We start from the raw sequence: 24,638 nt of genomic DNA, 5'->3' as shown, positions 1-24,638 counted from the left end.
ATTCGTTACATCCAACATAAGGATTCGTTGCATCCAACATAAGGATTCGTTGCATCCAACATAGGGATTCGTTGCATGCATAGGGATTCGTTGCATCCAACATAAGGATTCGTTGCATCCAACATAGGGATTCGTTGCATCCAACATAAGGATTCGTTGCATCCAAAATGCATCCTTCATCTATATCTTACATAAGCGTGGAAGAGAATAAGCGAGATTTTGCACGAGGCATTGAGCAAAAAAAATAATGGTGTACAAATTAAATACACCGGAGCTGCTCTTTCAAATGCGTGGTTATTACTTCCATTGTGCAAGGAAATGGATTCTGACCATGAAACGTTTGCTTTTCAGTTTGATGGCGTTTTGAGTTCCGTGATGAAGTGTGTATCTTCTTCAAAGAGAAGTTTAAAAAAAGATTTGGACACCATGCCAATGTGTTTAAAAACGTATACAGACTGAACGTGTTATCAATATTATTGTAGTTCTTGACGTCGAGAAGCAACGTTGGAAAGTAGATTACATTGCCTCAGCTCTGGAAGAAAAGCCAGCCTAACGAAAAATGGCCGGCTCCTCTACCACCAAAGCGAAAGCCACTTTGGCCTGCGATATATGTGGACGGGAGTGTCTCTCCAAAATAGGGTTCCACAGTCATGTGACAAAGTGTAATACGAGATGAACCCTAGTCGTTCTACGACTGAAGAAGGCCAACAACAGCACACCAAAAAGTAACATTGCCGTTTAATGTACAACATTGAGAGACTCGAAGACAGGCCTTATTATTATCATTATTGAGAGGACCGAACTATTTTCAACCAGCAGAAAGTGGTTCTAACAGAGACGACATAGAATCAGAATTTCTAAGAAAGATTTTAGGAACAATTGTGACAGAATTCTGGAGTCAAGAGAGAATAGAAGAAAACGAAGTCGTTGCTTAGGCAAGAGACTCTCTGTTACACTAGTTTATATAGACTCTCTGTTACACTCGTTTATATAGACTCTCTGTTACACTAGTTTATATAGACTCTCTGTTACACTAGTTTATATAGACTCTCTGTTACACTCGTTTATATAGACTCTCTGTTACACTCGTTTATATAGACTCTCTGTTACACTAGTTTATATAGACTCTCTGTTACACTCGTTTATATAGACTCTCTGTTACACTCGTTTATATAGACTCTCTGTTACACTCGATTATATAGACTCTCTGTTACACTAGTTTATATAGACTCTCTGTTACACTCGTTTATATATACTCTCTGTTACACTCGTTTATATAGACTCTCTGTTACACTCGTTTATATAGACGCTCTGTTACACTCGTTTATATAAACTCTCTGTTACACTCGTTTATATAGACTCTCTGTTACACTCGATTATATAGACTCTCTGTTACACTCGTTTATATAGACTCTCTGTTACACTCGTTTATATACCTAAAAAACTTAAACATGCTAAATAATACAAAATAAAACAACGAAGCTTATATTCAGTGCAGTTGTATCAATTAGTTTGGATCAATCATGTCATTACATTTGTAACAATAATAAATCTGTGCAATTAGAAATATTTGTACCAATTGTTTGTGTTTAGCGCAATTTCATGCTTTTAGCTATCTCACTACGCTATGATCCTAAAACTTATCTGGACCAGTTGGAAAGTGGTGGGGAAGAAATAATGAGGTGTCTGGGTGATCTTTTAAAAATTGTATTTATAAGAAAAAAACATTAACGACCTAAATTCAAGCTTGTGGGCTAAAACCTTCTCCGGCTTCTCAAGCCAACACGATAACCACTCTGCTAGTGAAGAGCCTATGAACATGGAAGATTGTAGAGTTATCTCTTGTTTCTATAGTTTCGTCCTATTTTTCAGGTTTGTGTTCACTAAGACGACGACCTATAAAGGAAACTAATTCAGCTTATACTACCACTTCAGTCAATAACAATTTCTTTCCCTTGTTCGAGATACCTATACCAAACAAAATAATTAATTACCAATAGCTAATTAACTAATTGTTTGTTTGTTTTTAATTGATTCTTGTGTTGTCAAGAAATAATTGTGCAAAATTTCAGCTTGATCCGAGATTGGGTGTGGGAGAAATAAAGTGTTCAAACTTTTTACCAGACAGACAGAGTTGATATAAGCTTGGTAAAATGAGAATGAAACAATACGTGTTTATTTTAGGATAATTTTAATTGAATATATTTTTGACATCTCTAAGAGCTGTTAAGAAAATAGTGGCTTGAGTTAAATCATCTCATCTCGGGCACTCCATTCCCATCAGCCCCCCTTTGGGATCAAGGTGACTTGATCCCCCAGCCTCGTCTCTTATCACATGGTGCCCAGCCTGTCCTGCTCCAGGACCCCAAGAATGCTGCAAGGCAAGGGTTCGGCGTGCCCAAAGCTCCACTTCGTGGCGCGTGCTTGGTCTACGGCGCCCTCTTCGTCTTTCTGCACCTCTATCTTGGCCTCGGGAAGCTCGAGTATACCGTAGGCGAACATCCTCTCTGCCTTAATCTCATTGACTCGTTCCTGCGAACAGGTAGATCTCCACGTGAACAAAAACTTATAGAATTCAACGTGAACTAGAACATATAGAATTCAACGTGAACTAGAACATATAGAATTCAACGTGAACTAGAACATATAGAATTCAAAGTGATCTAGAACATATAGAATTCAACGTGATCTAGAACATATAGAATTCAACGTGAACTAGAACATATAGAATTCAACGTGACCTAGAACATATAGAATTCAATGTGACCTAGAACATATAGAATTCAATGTGAACTAGAACATATAGAATTCAACGTGATCTAGAACATATAGAATTCAACGTGAACTAGAACATATAGAATTCAACGTGATCTAGAACATATAGAATTCAACGTGAACTAGAACATATAGAATTCAACGTGATCTAGAACATATAGAATTCAACGTGAACTAGAACATTAAGATCTAAACTTTTGTTTTGAAAGAACATAGATATAAACAGAATATCTTTATCTATAGGCCTACGTAAACAAAAAGATTCTAAGTATAAACAGTAAGCCTAGGTCTGTGGGTAAAAAAAAATGTGTAAATCCAAATGATGAAAAAATATCAGGATTTTAATATAAACAGATCTAGTTGTGATACTTGGAACAGATCTGAAGTGGGACGCATGGCTACTTGCGAAGCATAATGTGCAAAAATGTAAATATGCCATAGATTTCGTTTCCACGCGTCCCGAGTGTGTGTGTGAGTGTGTGTGTTTGTAGAAATTACTATAATATGAAATGTTAAGTCCGTAACATTATATCTTATCTTATATAATACAGATGTTACTTCAAAAAAGAAGATAATGATATCATAATGTCAAACACTAGTATATAACAACTGGATATAGATTTACATGAAAGCTGCATGTAGAATTAAGAATTGTTACATTAAAAGTGTGTGTGTGTGTGTTTTTGGCCAGGATATTTAGTATTATACGCTTCGTAGGGGTTGGGCTATTATATCTCTCCCGGCTATTAATAACGGGGGGTGGATGCTGAATTTAAGTGAGTATAAGGTGCCTCTCTTGATGAAGGCGGATATAAAGTCTAGATATAATACTGTCAAAATTTGTAAAAATATAACGTATAAAGAATGAAGCGTTTCTTTACAAGATGCTGCCTTATTATAGCTATTAGCAACAAAAATTTTGGATAAAAATTATTCAATAAGTCTACATCCACTATAAAAGAAATAAACTTTGGAACGTAAAAATCGAAAGCACAGTCCTCTGCCACATATCACTCGCCTCGTTTACCACAGTCACGTGCCGATTCCGCCTTATTTATGCGCTGTAATTCGATTTTTTTTCGTCTCTAAGCATTCAGAAAGTTTTACGACATAATAAAAACTAAATAAAAGCTTCATATTGTATTTGTATTAAAAGTTTAACGTCTCAATAAACAATGAACTGTCCTTTCCTATTTATTTCTACTTAAGTGTGGCGCATGTGGCTATGGTCTACATTTAGATGTCACCCTCTCACTGCCTCTGACATCTCTACCTCTGACGGGTGTGTTGCCCTGAAACGTTTTTAGATTTGAGTTTTTCGTATACATACTACCGACCGGCTGTAGTCTCTAACAGTTTATAACTCACCAAATATACAGATATATGAAAATGGCTAGCTCTATAATATTGAGGTAGAAATCTGTGATGACTTACAAAAAGTTCGCTATATCATCAGTATAGGCAGTGGCGTCATTAGAGTCAGTGACACCCGCACCTCTTCGAAGTGTCCCTAACCCTGAACCTTTGACCCATGAAAGGCTTTATCCCGTTGCCAACCCTTTTGTGTGGAGGCCCCCATCAACTAGAAAGTTACTTAATGATCATTAAGTAAGATCCGTTTGTTTATGGGTCAAGGTCCTATGAGCCAATGCTATGGTTTCCCCCAGCCCATGCGAGGCAGGAGGCCGAGCCCACAAGTGGACAAACTCTATATTCCTATGAGGAACAATCGCGTTCCGTGGAGGAACCATCCCCGGAAACAGTGCGATGGATCGGACAGGACTTCTTCTATCCTCACCACGTGCATGTATGCTGGCCCACTGGAGGCTATGTTCGATCTCGTTTTTAGCCTATCCGCTTCCCCGGGCAGACATTTCCAAAGAGGTACCAAGCTAAGGCGACGGGAGATTTTATCCTGCGGCCCGCATTCCCCTGGGGCGCCACTGTATATAGAACTACTCTATATGTTTTACAGACTGTTCTCTTACATCTAGTTTTTCTCTTTCATAATAGTTGATGTCCAGGTCAGAAACAATTTCCCACTCGCCGGCTGCTGACACCCTGACAGGGAAACTGTACGCCAAACCTGCGGAGTAAAGACAAAGATGATGGTGATTTTTATTATTTTACGACATTAAGATATGCTGGCTTTTCATATATGGAGATTCCGGTGTATCTGGTGTAATTTATATCAATGTTTTGATGAGCTATGTATATTAAAAGCGTACAATCATTTGTTTGTACCTTTTGAACATTGCTTATAGCAAAAAGCAATTTTAGTTGGCAACAGTCAAAGTTTCATAAAGCGTCATTCATATTGTTGTTGTTTTTTTAACTACTTATTTCAAAATCTGCCAAAAAGTCCTCTTTTCATTAGCTTGTGGTGTTTATTTTATTTTTTTTAGACTTCATTATTACACCCCCATATTTCTCCTGCCACTTTAGCTTCTCCCCCCCCCACCCCGTCTTTTTCCGAGCAATACAATGAAATAACGCGGCTCTTCAAAATGTAAACGTAAAACGTTGCTGCGATTAATTGAAGTTTCAAAAAGTTCTACGACATGTTACTAGAGCTATAATCATCAGGGTTATCACTAACATATACAGGTGGGAGAAGCTGCTTCCACAATGTCTTTCTCTAAGTCTAAAGTTCTGTTTAACTTGGAGATGGTATAAGGCCTATAAGCTTAATGAGGCCTATATCCTCATAACATTTTGAACTTGAGTGACGACTAGTAATATTATGTTTCTTGTCAGGAATTAATAGGGCCGGATTTAGACTTGATAGGGCACAAAGCTATTTGAGATATGGGCCGTTTGTAAGTCTAGATATTATGTGTTTGTGTCAAATAGGATTTTCGGATACCAACAGGGTTTAACGTATTTAGATAGTGAAATAATAGTTCTTATTATTCATAATAAACTCACTCACGTAATCTTTGTGTGTGCCCCTTTTCACCCAAAGAAAGTCGGGGCCCTTAGCAATAGCATGTGGACCCTATACTTAAATTCTGCATTGGAAATCAATATGGCCCTTTATTTTGTGGGTTCTTTGTATCTAGACAGATAAAATTTAATCTTCCCTTCTACTATGGTTATTTTAGAACAGCTCCTTAAAATACAAATTCGATGATTTGACTTATGAGAATCAATTATTTTTGTGTCAAAGTGACCTACCTTTGTCAATGCCGTAACTGCCATCAGACATGACGATCATGGATGTCCAGTCCCCAGGCTTGGTCCCGTGAATCCAGTCACTCATGTGCTGAACTGCTGCTATAGCGACAGTCTGGAAGCATCCGCTAGTCTTGCGTTTCTACAAATAAAACTATAGATTCGTTCATTTCTGTTATACCATTGTTTATTCATCTGGCATGGTCTTTCTTCAAAGTTTGGCCATTTTAATGCATACACATTGACAAATGGGCTAGTGTTGTAATTTCAATTACATAGCAGTTTAAATAAATCTTATTTCTATTCAATATTCTTTTTGGTTTACGATAATGTAATATTTTCAGACCCTGCTTTCGAGGCACAGCGAGGTCATTTTTCTTTTTTTTTATAGATATAAATTACTCAAATCTCTACAAATTTAAAATAAACCATCTAGGAAAAGAAATTTGTTACGTTGTCACTGACAACTTGTCAGTGTATAGATGTAGGCCAAAGACACATTCCGTCACGTGATCTTCACGGGTATGGTTGCCAACATTTGTGTAATCGGCTCGAGTTCAATACCCGATTCCCAAATACCCCTCTGCCCCCCCATTCCTCTTCCATTCCACAAAAGAGTTTGGACCATAACGCACTGAGCATGCTAGAAGGATGAAAGTTTGGACCATAGTGCATTGAGCATAATAGAAGCATGAAAGTTTGGACCATAGTGCACTGAGCATTCTAGAAGCATGAAAGTTTGGACCATAGTGCACTGAGCATTCTAGAAGCATGACAGTTTGGACTATAGTGCACTGGGCATTTTAGAAGCATGACAGTTTCTCTATACAAAAGCACTAAAAAAATAAAATTACAAATAAATAAAAATGAATATTGATTTGAACTAGAATGAAGTCGTGAAATGAAACCAGTCTAGTGCCTCTTTAAATGTTTCTTTCGTTATTTAGTTATGTGTATGTCTATTTCTGGCATAGTGACTAACATTACGTTTCTCTGAAATACTGGACAAGGGACTATGCCCAGCGAAGGTTTCTGGTGATAGTTTTTTTACAAAGCTGAGATTAACTCAATCTGTCTCGTAAAAAGTTTCTACACATTATTTCTCCACAACCAATCTCTGATTAAGTTTTGCACAAATATTCATTGGCCTAGACATGACATAAATAAAAAATACAAATTAACTGATAAGTTAATTATTTTGTTTGATACCAACAAGGGAGATTAATCCTTCAGTATTCACATATATGTCTAAATATGTAATGGCTCGGTCCCCTTATATAATGGTTCAAATCTTAAATCTTAAACAATTAGTTATTGTACTTAACAACATGAGTGACTTTAAAAACTAATCAATTAGTCCCCATTAAAGCTGGGTGAACTCAGAGGCGCCCAAAGATCCCAAAATTAAAAATTCCATCCTTCAAAAGGATTCGAACCCGGCACCACCGGTTCGGAAGGCAAGCACTTTACTACTAAGCCAAGCGCCTCCTGTCAATTAATTATTGGTTATTAATTATTTTGTTGACATCGAATAAGGGAAATAACTACTGCATTATTGAGAGATGTGGTTGTAAATGCCTGTAAATTCCCTTAGATAAAAAAAAAAGATTGTAATATTTTAAATATATATATACTTTGTTTGTTATAAGTTTTGAAGCGATACTAGGATACTACCAGTGGCGTAGAAAGGTACCCGTGGGCCCGGGTTCAAGAACATCTTCGTTGGTGGGCCCCCCTCCAACCAATAAGACAAATTTAGTGTGTGACAAAAAAAATTCCATTGTAAAGATAGTACCTTATTTTTTTAAATAAGTAATTATGTCTTAACGTTTGATTCAGTTAGGACTTCATTTAAGTAAAATGGTCTTAAAGGTCAATCTTTTTACAACTTCTTAACAGAGTTAGACGACTTAAAAGTGTTTCAAATGAACAAACAAATGTTCTTCCTAAGTTGTGGGCTCCAACTGGCCATGAGTCATGGGTCCAAGCCTAATGAATTCCTTCGCACCATGGTTGCTACGCCATATTGTGGGCTCCTATTGGTCGTGGGGCCTGGGTTCATTAAACCCCTTCGCGCATTGGATGCTACGCCACTGACTAGAAGGCTACTGCGCAGACTGAGACGTTGGTCTCTAGGTTTGATTTGATTTTTGATTTTAGGCACATCGGCACAATTTAGGCCATATCGTGCCTATAGTCCCTTAAGGACTACTCTCTCTCTAAACAACAAGGGCCAGATTCTATACAGTCACATCATTAAAATCAAGGTCTATTCACAGTTAAAATAGTAAAGGGCTAGGATCCGTGCAGGAGAGAGACAGGGACAGACAGAGAAAGTCTATCGTAGCCAAGTATTAATGTCTCTGGAATCACATAGATTAAAGAAAACACTTTATAATATTATTATTACTATTCTTTTTACATATTATAGTCCCTACTGTCGTTCGAAACGTTTGCTATTAATAAACATCAACTTACTTCTTTTTAATTATGTTCAATGTTGGTGGTTAACGCCTAGTTGTAAATCAATATATCAATTTCAAATACAAATTTGTGTCCGGAGTGTGAGATAACTATTATTATTAGTGTTGTGTTTCTTTACTTTATCGTTATCTCTGAAATTAGCTTTATACATAATATTTAATTAGTCGAAGTAGTGAGAACCACTCTAGCCGTCAAGAGCTGGTATCATGTTCTTGACAGAAAACACAAACTATCTTTTGTAATCTTGTAGGTTAGACTTTCAAACAAATAACAAAAAAACAAACTTCGAATGGATGGTTTTGAGGTCATACGATGAGAATGAGTGGGCATTGGCATCGTATTGGTTTCAAAATCAACCACCGCTGGAATCCGCTGTAGGAATAATTTAAATCGGCACACTCTGAACCTCCAAGAAAACATTTAACATATTGCTGTAACTCAGCCAGCAGCGAGCCCAAAGAACCTCAACGAAAGGGATATATCCAGTTTAATAATAGAACAAAAATAATAAATGTACCACTAGAGTAACCACTAGAGTAACCACTAGAGTAACCAATAATAGCAGCACTTCTTTCTTGTTTACATCCTAGATCGAATTATCGGCCATCTTTGACTTCCTCTTAGCGTGTCTCTGTCCTGTGTCTCATGGTGCACAGTCTCGCACCTAATGACAGTGCGCAATGTAGAGTCATAACAATATATATTTTATTTGCCCTTGACAAAAATTGTTTAGTATAAGGTTCGAACCTAGGACTTGTGTGTCATTAGCGAGACGCTCAACAACCAGTCATTCAAATATGTGCAGCATTTTATTTTGAAATAAATGATTCAGTCTTTGGTCTTTTATTATACCTAGATCTGCACGTGTCTAAAATGTTTGTTCTAGAATCTATTTTATTTCTTTTCTCTTCTGAAACATATTGTCAATTCTGAGTTAGTGATTTTGCAGATTTTCACCTTATGGCCTCTTGACCAATCTCCCCGATGTCTCGCGCCCCCCCAGCCCCATCCCACCCCCGTGGTGCTGTCGGTGATAACGTTTAGGATCTTAGCGTGTAGGACAAAACATTGGTTGCCACCTAAAGCTAACGAGTTCCTCCTGCCCGAGGGAGAAGAAAAACTCAGAATTCAAACCTCTGCTGCCTCCAGATAAATATGATTTTTTACAGACATTTTAAAGACACCATTTCGTCAGCGCTACTTTTTCGTACGAAATTTTGGCATGTAACCTAATTTCAGTTATGTGTGCTTCTTAAAACAAGATTAATTCTAGGCAGTGCTATTTATTATTCAAGTCTATCTTTGTTCGTCCATCCTCGGTATGAGCGTGAAAAGAAACACATAATGTTGCTGTCTCTTTGTTTCAAGTCTAAAACTATAAAATCATATAATGTTCACGTCGGATCTATTCAGACAAGAGTTAGCAGGCAGGAGCTTTTGCTTTGATTGTAAACTATAGCAGCAGGGCCGGATTTAAGGGAAGGCAGAATAGAGAAGATTTGAGTAGAAGACTCGACGACCATTTTCCCTCTAATTAAACGTTTTAACGGTTTACTAAAGCGATATCCAGTTCTTTCAAGAGCGTCTGAAAAGCTGTGCGGACTAGCATGTGTTTTATAACTCTTGATTGGAGCATAACCATTTATCAAATGTGAAAGCAGCACAAGAATAAGAGAATCAATAAGACATAGCTTAAGGGACCATAAAGACAGGCTCGAGCTAAATGGGAGATGGCATAAACACGGCTTGGTGTTGGACCATATTGATGTCTGAAGTGCCAGTGCTTCTTGTGACTGAATTAAAGACAGTATTGTTGTAACTCTAAGGCAGGCAACTCAATGAGGTTCTACAGTAAATAAATAAGAGTGTTTATTTACAAGGACAAACACATAACCATAACAGGCTTCTGCATTCCAAGAGTCTTGTTACTAATTCTACCAGTCTTTCACCAGCAACCTGAATGCGGACCAACGACAGCCTTCCTCGCATCGCTCCAGGTCCCTACTACAGCCTTCATGAAACACAAAAGACGGCTTCTTAGCTTCCACCCATTCTGACTCTTCACAATCGCTTGCTATCCTGTTCTTTCCCTATCCTAGTGCCTTCCTGTTCTGGTTCAATAGTGCGCTCGTGCGCAGGGCAGGGTTACAACAGTATTATATAGGACAATCTTAAAAGCACGGGATAAAACGATATTATTAATTAATATCTATTCGTTTTAAGACACATTATGAAGTAGTATGTAAAATTGTAGTTTAAATCTTGGACTATTTGTGTTACGTTAACATTTAATATAGGTGACGGTAAGAGACTGTAGATCTATACGGCGTAACCACTGCCTGCTACACAAGTAAATATCGGTATAACACTAGTCGTGACTAGTACTGATACTACTCTAACTTACTCTAGAATCTAAGTCTAACTCTAAGCTTTTGATTAATTCTCTTAATTATTAATATTACTGAATGCATGCTAAATTTAAAAAAAAGAGCAGTGAAGATTGAATGATCCTTACGTACTATTAGGGATGGGGTAATGATCTAGTAGACGTCTAGATCTAGATTTGGTCTGTAGAACTAAGTGTTAGTCATACTGCTTCTGCAATACTTAACTTTTAAAATTTCTGCTTCTCTGTTTTGGAGCTCTTCCGTGAATTTGTACTTGAGGTAGAAATCATCTTTAATTGCCTCGTAGGCAGGCAGTAGTTTCCCTTTGATTTCAATCTTGGCGTGTCTTATGTCGGGAAATATTGTGATTGATCTGTTCCCCCACATAGTGAGATGGACAATCTGGACAATAATAAGCACATATGGGTTTTTAATTTAATTGACACTGCCTGTTTATTTACACTGAATGGCCACCTGTTCAATAATATGTACGGATATAGGTCTATAGATAGGCCATGGATAGGCCAATACATTTTAAGTGTAGGGCCTATGTGTTGCCCACACAATTAAATAGGAAACCTTTAGTTAGACTCTATTTCTCAGTAGGCCTATCAGGGGCAGACAAGGTATCAAAATCGGCCCGGGCATTTCTATACCATCCGGCCCATAACGTGTATGTCATATGATGAACCTTTAATTCTAAGTCTACCTGTCCTCAAAGTCACTGTTAACTTTGATATTGTATCGATAACTGTACACATGCATACAGTGAACACTATATCCTTATAAGAAATATAGGTCTTATGTTAGTTTTTTAATCGCTAAGTGTGTAGGCCCTAGAGGAATACGGCTTGCTAGTAGCACTGTCTGCGGATTATTATTTCGGAAAATGTGTTACATTAAATTAGTATTACACTGAAAAATGTCTGTAAAAGATTTTCAACACGAGGCTAAGAGGACCCCTTTTATAAGAGAATACTATAAAACCTTTAATACTGGCATCCATGCGGCCCTTTTGGTGGCCCTGCCTGCCCATTTGGTTACCGGCCCACCGGGCATTTGCCCGAATGCCCATATAGCCAGTCCGCCCATGAGGCCTATATATATTTATATATAGCCGCTTTGCTGCAGTACCAAAGTTTCCTATAGGCTACGGGTTCATTCCTGGGCTTTAGATTAAGGGATCATGGGAGACTTCATGATCCCTCTCTCAGCCTTGCTGATGGGATCCAGAATCCAAACACTTTGCATTACATTTGGCACCAAACTCAGACTCTATATACACATAAGAAACATGCTACCTATGTATTTAAATGAAAGAATTCAGACTGCAAGTTGTCGTGTGTTTGGTATAGTTTTTAGTAACATTTAGAATCATTTTTAATTCTATGATATTGAAAATAGATTATGTTGATGCAATTTGTTTTCCACATGAAAGATATTTCCTTAGATATGAGGTTAGTAAAGTATGCATGTAGTGTATATTCATATCTCTTTCTGTTAGAAAAGGCAGCCACTGCCAACGACGGACATTACCAAATACAGCTTCTATGTCAATTAAGATCCGCCTGAGACGAGACTTACTTTGTCAGACGATATATTCAACATTCTTGCTAACATCGTCTGAGCTCGGTTATGGTCAACCCTGGACAGAGCTGTCAGGTTGCAGGGTTTCAGATCTGGTGCGAAATAACTGAAAGAACATAAAAATTCTTCTCATGGTAACATACAAAGTGTGAGGCGCATGTTTCAGTTGGCTAAAGAACAGTGGGGGGGGGGGGGGGGGGGTTGTAGAAAAAAATTAAAACAATAGGTGCCGGTACACAGTGATTGATTGCCTAACTTTAACTATTAATTAATTAATAATTAACGTTAAAAAAATACAAGAAAAGTAAAAAATTTTTCCTCACATTGAAAAAGGTGCCGGTACGCCGTACCGGTGCGTACTTCACAAAAAAAAGCACAGCTAAAGAATTAACCAAATGCGAGAATAATCATGGACACTGTTTCATATTCTTAGTATCACGTTATTTCGTATTGAAAATAAATATTAATTATAAGTAAATTAACAATGAAATATAAAGTGACAGTTCATTTTAATTTTTTAATATTGAAATACATAAGGCTGAGTGGTAAAGCGCTTTAATAATGAAAAGGATGTTTCGGGTTCGAATCCATTTGGCGGCTGAGATTTTTAACGTCATTTAAAGGAAAGTCGAACTCACTTTTGTTGAGGGAAGTAAACGCGTTTTGTTTTGTTTGGTTCAAATGCCATGGAAACGTGTGACACTAACATCTCCAAGCTCCTTAGATCTCTAGAGCTCGAATGAAACTTTTTATCTACAGCAACCATTTGTTGGCCAATATTTTTAAAAATACATTACCTCAATACCATTAGGTTGATATTCTGAGGCTCCACCACGACAACAATCTTCACTGTCGCTTTGGCCACTTTGGACAAGGCCAAACCTATTTCCTATCAACACAACCAAATGAAAGCAAAATTGGGCTACCTGGTAATGTCTACATTATGTAAGTTAGTATGTTTTGATGTGACTATATGTAGCGCTAAATGAATGATATTGATATGATAATGAGAAAATCATAAAACGAAAGATTGAAGTCGTAAAATATACAAGAAAACAAATACATTGTAGTTTGAATGTTTCTTTCTAGGTATTATCTACATCCACTAGACTGACGAAATGGTTGACCGTGAAAGTCTAAACGAGTCCTGGTCATCTGAGATTTAATCCGTTGTTATTATAGCTCGAATATTCTTCCAGGGCCGGATTTAAGTCGGGGGCCCTGTGCACGATTTTTTTTGTGAATGTATGACAAATTAACTCCTGTCTATTCTCAGCACAATTTTCTTAAATCTATTTATTTGAAAAATGTATATTTCTATTGCTGAGTGCATTGTATTCTAGTGTAGCTTGAGGGGTCTATACACTTGTAAATGTTCTATGCAACCCGTATCTGCTTGTGTATCATTACCGATAGTGTTTGTACATTACTTTTATTGTTTAGCTTGTGGAGGAAACCATTATCAGGGTGAGGCTCTGGGAGGCTGCACTGTCTACACTGCATTAAATCTGGCTTTGTAACTTCTAAAGCCTCTTTTGCTTAATATTTTAACAGGCGGTAAAAATTTTTTTAAAATAATCTTCACCGACAATTTTTTCTAGTGTTTTGATTGGTTGAGCATAATAAAAATAACAGACCTTGAATTCCAAAGCATTCATTCCGATGACGTCATTCCGTGAGAATCCTGGCGCAGAGAAGAGACCTCCCACTAAGAAAATAATATCTGCATCGGTAAATGCCTCAATCAGATTGTCAGTGGTTATGTAGTTCTGGACGTTAGTCAAGTTGCATGTTTTTATCTAGAGGGGGGGGGACAGGCATGAAATAGAGCCATGAATGAAAAGACACACTACTCAAGAAACAGTGACATGAATATAAAGACACACAACTAAAGAAACAGTGACATAAATACAAAGGCACTCCACTCAAGGAACAGTGACATGAATTTAAAAAAAAAACACCAAAGGAACAGTGACATAAATTTAAAAAGACACCACTAAAGGAACAGTGTCATGAAAAAAGACACCACTCAAGGAACAGTGACATGAATAAAAAGACACAAACTAAAGGAACAGTGACATAAATAAAAAGACACAACTCAAGGAACAGTGACATGAATAAAAAGACACAAACTAAAGGAACAGTGACATAAATAAAAAGACACCACTCAAGGAACAGTGACATAAATAAAAAGACACCACTCAAGGAACAGTGACATAAATAAAAAGACACAAACTAAAGAATCAATGACATAAATAAAAAGACACAAACTAAAGAATCAGTGACATAAATAAAAAGACACAAACTCAAGAAACAGTGGCATGAAAAAAAAGACACCACTCAAGGAACAGTGACATGACTAAAAAGACACAAACTCAAGAAACAGTGACATAAATAAAAAGACACAAACTAAAGGAACAGTGACATAAATAAAAAGACACCACTCAAGGAACAGTGACATAAATAAAAAGACACCACTCAAGGAACAGTGACATGAATAAAAAGACACAAACTAAAGGAACAGTGACATAAATAAAAAGACACCACTCAAGGAACAGTGAGATGAATAGGAACAGTGAGATGAATAAAAGCTGCACTGCTTTAACCCAATTCTGATTGTCTAAATTATAAGTTCACTAAAACGCGGTGTATAGGAGAGCTCCGTCTGGAGAGAGAGAGAGAGGAGGGATCGAGAGACAGACATAACGAGAGACCAGCTGTTACCCACCTCACCCACTGCACCTCTCAACTGCTTCATCCTGCTCCGATTCTCCACCATGACCAGGTCGATGAGCTGGCCAGCTCCACAGATTTCTTCCTTGGCCATCATGTAGCTGACCATCAGACCAATCTCTCCACTGGCTCCAGTGATCACAACTTTGATGGGTTTGGCCGCCATGTTTAGGACAACTTGAAGACCGGCAAAGCAAAACATTGGCATTTTTTAAATTTAGATGGCTGTATGTTTTTTGTTTGTGTTTGTTTTGTTTCGTTTTTCTTTTTCGTTGACTTTTTATCGCGTAACATAGACATGATACTAGCCGCGGCAATTCCAGATCCCACCTCATCGTGGTTGTCGCGTGAACACCCCATGTGGGGGTGGCCAAGAGGAACTGGTTTTTGATTACAGGTTTTAAAGGCCAGGTGATCAATATAAAATAAAAACAGCCACACGTCTCCGCCTCCCACCGAGTGGGGGAGCATGGTTAACTTAGTAGCCACTGCATTCGGCTCACAAGGCTGAGTACGGGGGTGAAAAGATCGGAGTCCAGCGTGCTACGATACGGCGCGCCATAAACGTTGGGGGACCTCGGGGCCAGTGTTTCCGGAGACACCGGCATCGCACTAAGCCGCCACGCCGACGGCATTGGTAACGAACGTTGAAAGAGACGGTCTCCAAAATTTCCCCTCTCTCGAGGGCAAGCTCGCAGTGCCGACAATGGGTTTAGCGGTCTTGGACACCAGTCCAGGACACTCAGCTATTGTCTCAACGATGGGACAGCCTGTGTGTCATACATGCAACCAGTCCGCCCCCCCCGGGGCAAAATTTCTCTCTATCTATGCAAGTCAAGTCAAGTGTCGAAAACGCGGGTATGAGCATTACCGGTCTAACAGGCTCCGACCACACAACGGCAACGATAGGTTTGTGGTCGAAAAATGTGCTACTATCGGACAAGAAAACGCGGGAGGAAACGGTTTCCTCTGGATGTGAGACAGGTGGCCAGCATCCCTCAGGTACGACGCCTGAGCCCAGCCCACTAACACAGAGCGCCACGATGGCCTCAAGCACATACGGTGGAGTCGTGCCCCACCAAAAGACCGGCAATACCATAGGATGTGAGACAGGTGGCCAGCATCCCTCAGGTACGACGCCTGAGCCCAGCCCACTAGCCCAGAGCGCCACGATGGCCTCACGCACAAACGGGGGAGTTGTGCCCCCCACGAAAACCCGAAAGGTGACCGTACCAGGAGGCAAAGCTAGAGGACGTGGTACACCCTCATTCACCAGAACCCGAAAGGTGAACGCACCAGGAGGCAAGGCAGGGGGGAGTGGTGCCCCCCCACCCGGTTACGACCGAAGCAAACAGCTACGAATTATCCACCTCAATCTGAATCGGCAGTTCTCGCTGAAACGGATTGAGGTCTATACGATAGCAGAGCAATATGAGGCAGATGTCCTACTGTGCCAAGAGACTTTACGCTCAGACGAGGGGCCACCTCTTCTTTACGGCTTCACAGCCTACCGGTGTTCCTGCTCGAGGTGCCAGGTACTTGTAACGTTCGTACGTAATACGCTTACAGCCCGAGTAGTGGAATCCAGCGCCCCTGCGGGACCCGGTGGGACTGACACTTTGACAGTGGAGGTGTACAAATATGGTCAGCGATTCACATGCGTAAACTTATACAATCCACCTAAGTCTGAGTTGCAATTCAAACTGCAAGAGCCTTTTGGTACAAGGATGATCGTTGCGGGTGATTTTAACGCTAAGTCCCCAGCGTGGGGATGCGCGGACTCTGATGTCCGAGGGCGCCGGCTACTTGAGATATGTGACGAAACAAATCTGGTTGTTTTGCAGGGCAAAGACAGCCCCCCGACCTTTCTGCACACCGGGCATGGGGGTATGTCGCGGCCAGACTTGTCCCTGGTGTCAGCTGACTTAAGGTCCCAGTCAAGAGTGGACGTGCTCAACGATGTCGGTAGTGATCATCTGCCGGTCTTGGTCACAATCGAACTCGGAAAGCTCAGCGTGAGTACCCCATATACAGAACCAAAATGGGTGTATAAACGTGCTAACTGGGATCTGTTTAGGAGTGCATCGGATGTAGCTCTGGACGGATTGGATATTCAAGCAGATTGCATTAACCGGACTTACGGACTCTTTGTCAAAGCCATCTTAGGTGCTGCTCGAAAAGCTATCCCGAGGTCCTACGGGGGGCGCAAGTTTAGTCACTTTTGGTCTCCCGCACTGGCACGCCTAATCCGACTAAGGCGGGCTGCACGCAGGCAGCATAGTCGTAGAAAAACCGATGAAACCAGAAGAGCTTACAACAAGCTAACGGCGGAGGTAAAGGAAGCCATTGCGGAGGGTACGAGACAGAAGTGGGCGAAGACATGTGCTAACCTGGATCTTGCGGACGGACGACAGGCATGGAAACTTCTCAATAACCTAACCAGGGCGAAAGAACCAAAAGCAGCTGCGCCCCTGCAAACGGCTCAAGGCTTGGTGGTCACTGACTCTAAACGGTCGGACGCTCTAAACCATGCCTTTGCGGCTATCTCTAGGACGGGTGAGAGGAGCGAAGTGTCGAAAGCTCTAGACAGCATCAGGAAGGCGAAAGCGAAACGCAGATATGTCTATGGTGAGGATGAGACGAGCACATTCATCAACTCTTTTACCTACGGAGAGCTAGACATTGCACTTCGGAAGTGCAAGTTGCGAAAGGCACCGGGGCCAGATGGGGTCAGCAACGAAATGCTGAAACATCTCGGTCCCATAGGCAGAAGGAAACTGTTGGATTTGATCAATCGTACTTGGACTAAGGGGGATTTCCCCAAGGCTTGGCGAGTGGCAACGATTGTTCCCCTGCTCAAAAAGGGGAAAATCCCAGATCGTGCAGAAAGCTACCGACCCGTCTCGTTGACGTCCAACGTCGGGAAGGCGGCCGAACGCATGGTCAACAGAAGGCTCACATGGTTTCTAGAAACGAAGGGTCTCATTGCTCCTGAACAGGGCGGGTTCAGGAGGCAACGAAATGCGATCGATCAAGTGACGTTATTCATGCAGAAAGTGGCGGATGGCTTCCAGTGGGGCAACACAAATCGACCTGGTCAGTCGACGCTAGCGGTATTTATCGATCTCAAGCAGGCCTACGACAGAGTATGGAGGCCCGGCTTGTTGTTGAAACTGATGAACTTAGGTGTCGGTTCATATATGCTTAGGTGGATCCAAAATTTCCTCACGGAAAGAACGGTACAGACTCGTGTTGGTAAGCACTTGTCGAGGAAACTTCCACTTGAGCAGGGGGTGCCGCAGGGATCGGCACTCAGCTGTACGCTGTTTTTGGTCTTTATCAACGACTTGCCGGCTCTTTTGAAATGTCAGAAGCTGTTGTTTGCAGATGATATCGTGTTGTGGGAGTCAGGGAGAGACCGTCAACAACTCATTGACACTCTCCAGCAGGCATTAACAACTATATCCTGCTACGCCAGAATGTGGAACCTTGAGGTAAACCACTCGAAGTCGGTTTACTCATGGTTTACGCTGGGCCGTGATATATTGAAGGAACCTGTCGAGCTTAGAATGGATGGCAAGATTCTGGAATGGGATAAAAAGCCCAAGTACCTTGGAGTAATTCTCGATCAGAAACTGACTATGTGCGATCATATTCAGCAGGTAAAAGAAACAGCTTCCGAGAAGCTGAATATCGTAAAGAAACTAGCTGGAACGAAGTGGGGAGCGAGAGCTGACGTGCTGAGAGGACTGTACATGGGTGCAGTACGCTCTCACATGGACTACAGTCTTCCTGTTCAGGTCTGGGCCTCGCAAACGACCTTAGCAAGCCTAGACTCTGTTCAGAACCAAGCCTTAAGACTAATCTGTGGAACCTTTAGGACGACGCCAATTGCCGCTGGCGAGATTATGGCAAACATCCCACCGTTGAAATTGCGCAGAGAACGAGCCGTCATACTAGCTCACGAGAGATATATGCGGCTGGAAGATGGATGCCCACTCAGAAGTCTGGTCGACAACTGGGAGGGTAGGAGACGCCTCAAAAACCGGCCTTGTTTCATGCATGTGGCACGCGGGCTGGTCAGAGAGGCGAATCTGCCGGTGGAGCGGGCTGCTCTTTCCCCGTCCGGTTCTATCTTTCCGATGGAGGCTCTCGGCATGCCGACGATACGGAAGAGCCTACTTGACCCAGTGGTGACGAAGCAGAGTCCAACCACACGGCTACTACAAGCAGCCAGAGAGACTATCGCATCATATCCAGCCGGAGTAACCACCATCTACACAGACGGTTCTGTGCGGACGCTCGAGGGAACTGTGAAAGCTGGGTACGGAGCGGTAGTTCGACTCTCTGGCAATCCCGAAAGTGACGAGCTCAGTGGTCCCTGTCAGCAGAAAAGCAGCCTCGAGGCTGAACTCGAAGCAATGTTCCAAGCACTGGACTGGGTGGCTACGATGGTACGTAACGGAACTGCGTCAGCGCACGACATAGTTCTTTTCACGGACTCGGTGGCCGCACTGGAGGCCATAGAACGGCTGGATGAAGGTGCTAGAAGGGTATGGGACGTCCTAACGGTCGGAGGGCGTCTCCTACGATTCGGCGTGAACGTTACTTTGCAATGGGTGCCCGCCCATTGTGGGGTGGTCAGCCACGATTTGGCTGACCAGCTCGCGAAAACCGCGGTCGCAACGGCGCTCGAAAATGATGAACCGTACTCATATGAAAGTGTACGATCCCTAGTCAACCAGCGCATGTTGACACTTTGGCACGACGGCTGGGATTCTTCGGACAAGGGGCGTGAGCTTTATCGGGCAATGAGGAGACCAGACAGAAGGGATGCATGGTGGCAACTTAATCGTGCGGAACAGGCAGTCCTAGCCCAGTTCCGGGTCGGCCATTGTCCAATTGGTGCTTACCTCGGACGATGGAAGGAGAACTACGACACACGGTGTCGCCACTGCATGGAGGACGACGAAACAATAGAACACATTCTTTACGAATGCAGAGTTCTGCACGAAGGACGATTGGGACAAGCTATAGATAGAGAAAATACTGGTTCATGTACGACACAGAGGTTGTCCTTGTACGGGGACAAGACAACCTTAAGACTCACTGCTCGCTTCCTCTCACGTGCTCTAAGGGAGTAATTCTCAGCATGTTTTTCGTTGTCAATGGGGTTTCTGACTCGGAGAGAGAGAGAGAGGAGGGATCGAGAGACAGACATAACGAGAGACCAGCTGTTACCCACCTCACCCACTGCACCTCTCAACTGCTTCATCCTGCTCCGATTCTCCACCATGACCAGGTCGATGAGCTGGCCAGCTCCACAGATTTCTTCCTTGGCCATCATGTAGCTGACCATCAGACCAATCTCTCCACTGGCTCCAGTGATCACAACTTTGATGGGTTTGGCCGCCATGTTTAGGACAACTTGAAGACCGGCAAAGCAAAACATTGGCATTTTTTAAATTTAGATGGCTGTATGTTTTTTGTTTGTGTTTGTTTTGTTTCGTTTTTCTTTTTCGTTGACTTTTTATCGCGTAACATAGACATGATACTAGCCACCAATTTTGCGTTGAATGTAGTTATACACACGTCGAGGAAGAAACTAAAAACTCGGTGGAGCACACAGGACAACGGCCCACGCGACTCTCTTTACAGATTAACCTTCCTGCCCACAATCTCTCTAGAGTCCAGAGACGTGGTCTACCCCACTGGAAAAGGAAATGGCGTGCGTGGAACGCCTAGAAGGAAAGCACAAGGTAGCCTACATATGTTGATCGCATTGTGGAATCAAAGGAAACGAGAAGGCCGACAGTTAGGCCAAGCCAGGAACGCACAGGAGCCACAAACATACGAGAGTGCAAAAGCTAGGATTTGTGAATGCAACAAGTCCAAGTGGTACTATAGTTGGAACCAGTGTAGCACGGGACGGGAAGTCTGGAAGGTTCTCAAACGCTCAAACAGGAAGGACGAATGGAGGCAGCTAGACAGAAAGGATCAAGCAATTTCGGCACGTTTTCGCACGAGACACTGTCCGATCGAAACCCATTTCGACACTGCCACAAGGAGGACGAGACCGTAGAACACATCCTCAACAACTGCTTGGTTCTCAGAAGCGATTTCGACACATCACTAAAGGAACTAAACGATAGTACTAGTATATGGAAGGGGGGGGGGCTGTCCTATTAGGAGACAGGCAAATCTTAAAGAACACTACCAAATAACTGGACCAGGGTTGGCCTTAGATAATTGGAGGTCCTGGGCGAAGTGAACTTGGTGGCCCCAAATGAAATAGAAAAAATAAGAAAAATAAGCGATTTGATGGTGACGCATTGGGAGGACAAGTTTCGCTGTTACTTCTCTTTAAAAAATGTTGGAGTCCTGTGCAAGGCTCCCACCAATCGGAGGCCTTGGGCGGCTGCCTAGTTTGCCTATGTCCAAGGCCGGCCCTGCCTTGACCGTGCCCTAATAGAGTAATGTCAGCATGGAGCTTTATTGCGTCAAGGACAGTGCGTGCATACAATCCTTGTAACCTTTTAAACTGATTAAATATCTCTCTCAAAGGGCAGTCTTTGCAAACCTATCGGTAAACCATACTTTTTTTGTTCCAGTAATTAAAAACAAATAAGTGATAATTCAAATTCCTTTAAAAAAAATGAGCTAACTGATTAAACGTCAAGGAAAATAATTAAAAGCGCTTCCAATACCAATGCCTCTAGTCATCTAGGGTGGTAGCCTTGTCGAGGATGGTTGCCTGGTCGTGCGGTTTGCGCGCTAGACTGACGTTTGGATTTATCGATGGTCCCGGGTTCAAACCCATCCCCGTCGTCCTGCGGGAGGTTTGGACTAGGAAGAAAACTATCTTCAACTCTGAAGGAACATCCGAAACATGTAAAACATTTTACAAACATTTTTTTACATCTAGATTAGAATTATACTTATTTTATAGATTTATCTCAGTATCTGTATCTTATCTTATATAATACAGACGTTACTTCAAAAAAGAAGATGATTGCGTCATGCATTTAGTCATGCATATTAACCAATGACATAAATTCTGCCAAGTCACTGGTTTTCCTGGCTAGTTCAGGCAATCCATTTCATGCTCTAATAGCGCTAGCATATGGAATGAGGAGTGTGCCTGTATATTTGTGTCTTTCTGAGTATTTTATTAAATTTTGTATTTGAAGATTATGGTTCAGTGTTTTATGTATAATTGATTCTTTACTTTTAAGTCTTCTATCCTGAAGGCTTTCTAAATGTAGTGATTTTACTAAAGGTGTTACTCTAGTCAAATGTGAATATTCGTTTGTTAAAATCTCACTGCTCTATTTTGTGCCTGTTCCAGTTTCTTAATGTTTTCTTGAGTTGAGGGGTCCCAAACAGAGGATGCATATTCTATTACTGGCCTAACCAAGGTTAAATAACATTTTAGTTTTATGTTCTTATTTGATTTATAGAAATTTCTTTTAATAAATCCTAATGCTTTGTGAGATTTTTTTATAGTTTCATCAATATGTGGATTCCATGACAGTTTTTCATTTAGGTATTTTGCGTTTTTAGTCTGTGTTACTGGTTTACCACGAATAAGATACGTGGAATTAATTTGTTTTAGCTTTTTGTTACTCTTAATAACTGACATTTTTCTGGGTGGAAAGACATGCTCCAATCTGATTCCCATTCTCTTTGTAAAATTTCTTTATCTTGTGTTATTTTTATTGTTCTATATATTATGCAATCGTCTGCAAATAATCTGACTTTTGTTCCTGAACTAATGCAATTTGTTACATCATTTATGTAAATTAAAAATTGTAGTGGACCTAAGACTGTTCTTATCTTATCTTATATAATACAGAGTAATACAGACGTTACTTCAAAAAAGGTACACCTGAGTTTACTGTTATTGGTGTTGATTTAATGCCATTTATTATTACAGTTTGTTCTCTCCCTATCAGAAAATCTTTTATCCACTGATGCAATGGACCATCAATAACAAAATATTTTTTTATGCATCGATTTATCTCTGCACACACATAGTGAGATATAAGACTGTAGGTCAATGTCTTACTATAGAAACATCTCTTTTTTTTTTAAAGTTTACCTTTCAAAAACTAGCGATAGCTCTATTGTTTAGATTTTCTTTTCAAAATACATCTAGAAAATCTAGATCTGTCTATACACTTAGACTAACATGAATTTTAAAAACACTATTTACTAAATTGAATTTATAGATACAGGCTTGGTATATTGGGATAGTGCAGAATTGTTTGTGGGGTTTTCCTTTAGATCTAGAAAACATTGGTGAATTGGTGCACCGCGGAAAGTCTGTGGCTTTTTACGTGTCAAGAGATCTTATCTTATCTTATAAGATACAGATGTTACTTTAAAAAAGAAGATGATTACGTCCTTCGAGTCATGCATCTAGTCATGCATATTAGCCAATGACTTATTTTAAAAACGTTAGGCCTACTTCAAAAGAAAAAGAAGATAATTACGTCCTACGCATTTCATGTGTCAATTTAGTCATGAATGTTAAACTCTGCCAAGTTGTTGGTTTTCCTGGCTGATTCAGGCAACGAATTCCATTCTTTTATGGCACTAGGGAAGAAGGAGCGCTTGTACAAATTACTTCTAGCGTATGGAATAAGAAATGTGCCTCTTTCTTTTTTGTGTCTTTCGGAGTTACTCTTTTCCCTTTGCAACTTTCCCTTTGAATAAAGAGGCCAATCCTAGAAACACACTCACGGTCACAGACAGAACATTTGTAAGCACCAGAAGACAAATAGACAAAAGAAATGTTTCACAGCTTAGCTCCTGTCTATTCTCACCATAATTTATCTGTTTATTTGAATTTTTTTTTTTTTTTTTGGGCGTAACCCGGATTGGTTTAGAGGGTTTTGTCTTTTGATCAATCATTTCACTTTTAGGGCCGTTTGCTGAGCTCATTCAATAAATCTTGTAGAGTTCACTCGAGACCAACCGTTACAGAAGGCCTGAATACTGACATGCAACGTCACAACCTGTGGCCAAGTCACAGGTGGTAACTAGCTATTGGTTGAAACTGCCCACAGGTAGTGACGTTGGAGGTCAGTGTTAAAGCCTTCTATGACGAATGGTCTCGAGTTAATTGATGGTGTATTTAATTATTCTTCTGTGTAGATTCGATCAAGGTCATCAGCTGACAAGCTACACTTCATATTTTCTTTGTAAATTATGAACAGCTAATTAAAAGTTTGTACAATAGTTTCCCATTTCATTTCGTTGATATTCTGTTTATATACAGTTAGTTTAATGGATATTCTGTTAATAACAGTTAATTTAATTGCTATTCTGATTATATGCCTATACGAATGCTAAACAGTAACAGAAAATAATAATAGACTAAAGAAGCTTTGTAAACAGAAGGAAAACCTATATAGAAACCTATATAGAAAATTTAAAGAAACTAATACAGAAAGAGTTTACAAAAAGTATATTAAAATTAAACACTTAACCCAA

The 24,638-nt window shown here is 40.6% G+C and overlaps 1 protein-coding gene across 2 annotated transcripts; it reads right to left on the bottom strand.

Moving 5' to 3' along the window:
* Positions 1–2,156: 2,156 nt before the first annotated feature.
* LOC106054412 (malate dehydrogenase, cytoplasmic-like) lies at positions 2,157–23,384 on the bottom strand. Of its 2 annotated transcripts, none has more exons than XM_013210247.2 (8): positions 23,242–23,384; positions 14,045–14,206; positions 13,205–13,296; positions 12,405–12,513; positions 11,046–11,222; positions 5,953–6,091; positions 4,764–4,861; positions 2,157–2,532 (listed from the first exon to the last, which is right to left on the bottom strand). In XM_013210247.2, the coding sequence occupies exons 2-8, from the start codon at positions 14,063–14,065 to the stop codon at positions 2,332–2,334; spliced, it is 837 nt and encodes a 278-aa protein (XP_013065701.2). In that variant the 5' UTR covers positions 14,066–14,206; positions 23,242–23,384; the 3' UTR covers positions 2,157–2,331. The 2 variants fall into 2 exon arrangements, with proteins under 2 accessions (XP_013065701.2, XP_055899952.1); XM_056043977.1 differs by lacking the exon at positions 23,242–23,384 and adding an exon at positions 15,136–15,344.
* Between the last annotated feature and the right edge of the window lie 1,254 nt (positions 23,385–24,638).

This window comes from Biomphalaria glabrata, chromosome 10 (genome assembly GCF_947242115.1).
Source record: "Biomphalaria glabrata chromosome 10, xgBioGlab47.1, whole genome shotgun sequence".
NCBI classification, from domain to species: domain Eukaryota; kingdom Metazoa; phylum Mollusca; class Gastropoda; family Planorbidae; genus Biomphalaria; species Biomphalaria glabrata.
Note: the sequence above shows the minus strand (reverse complement) of the source record. Positions and strands in the feature narration are given on the sequence as shown.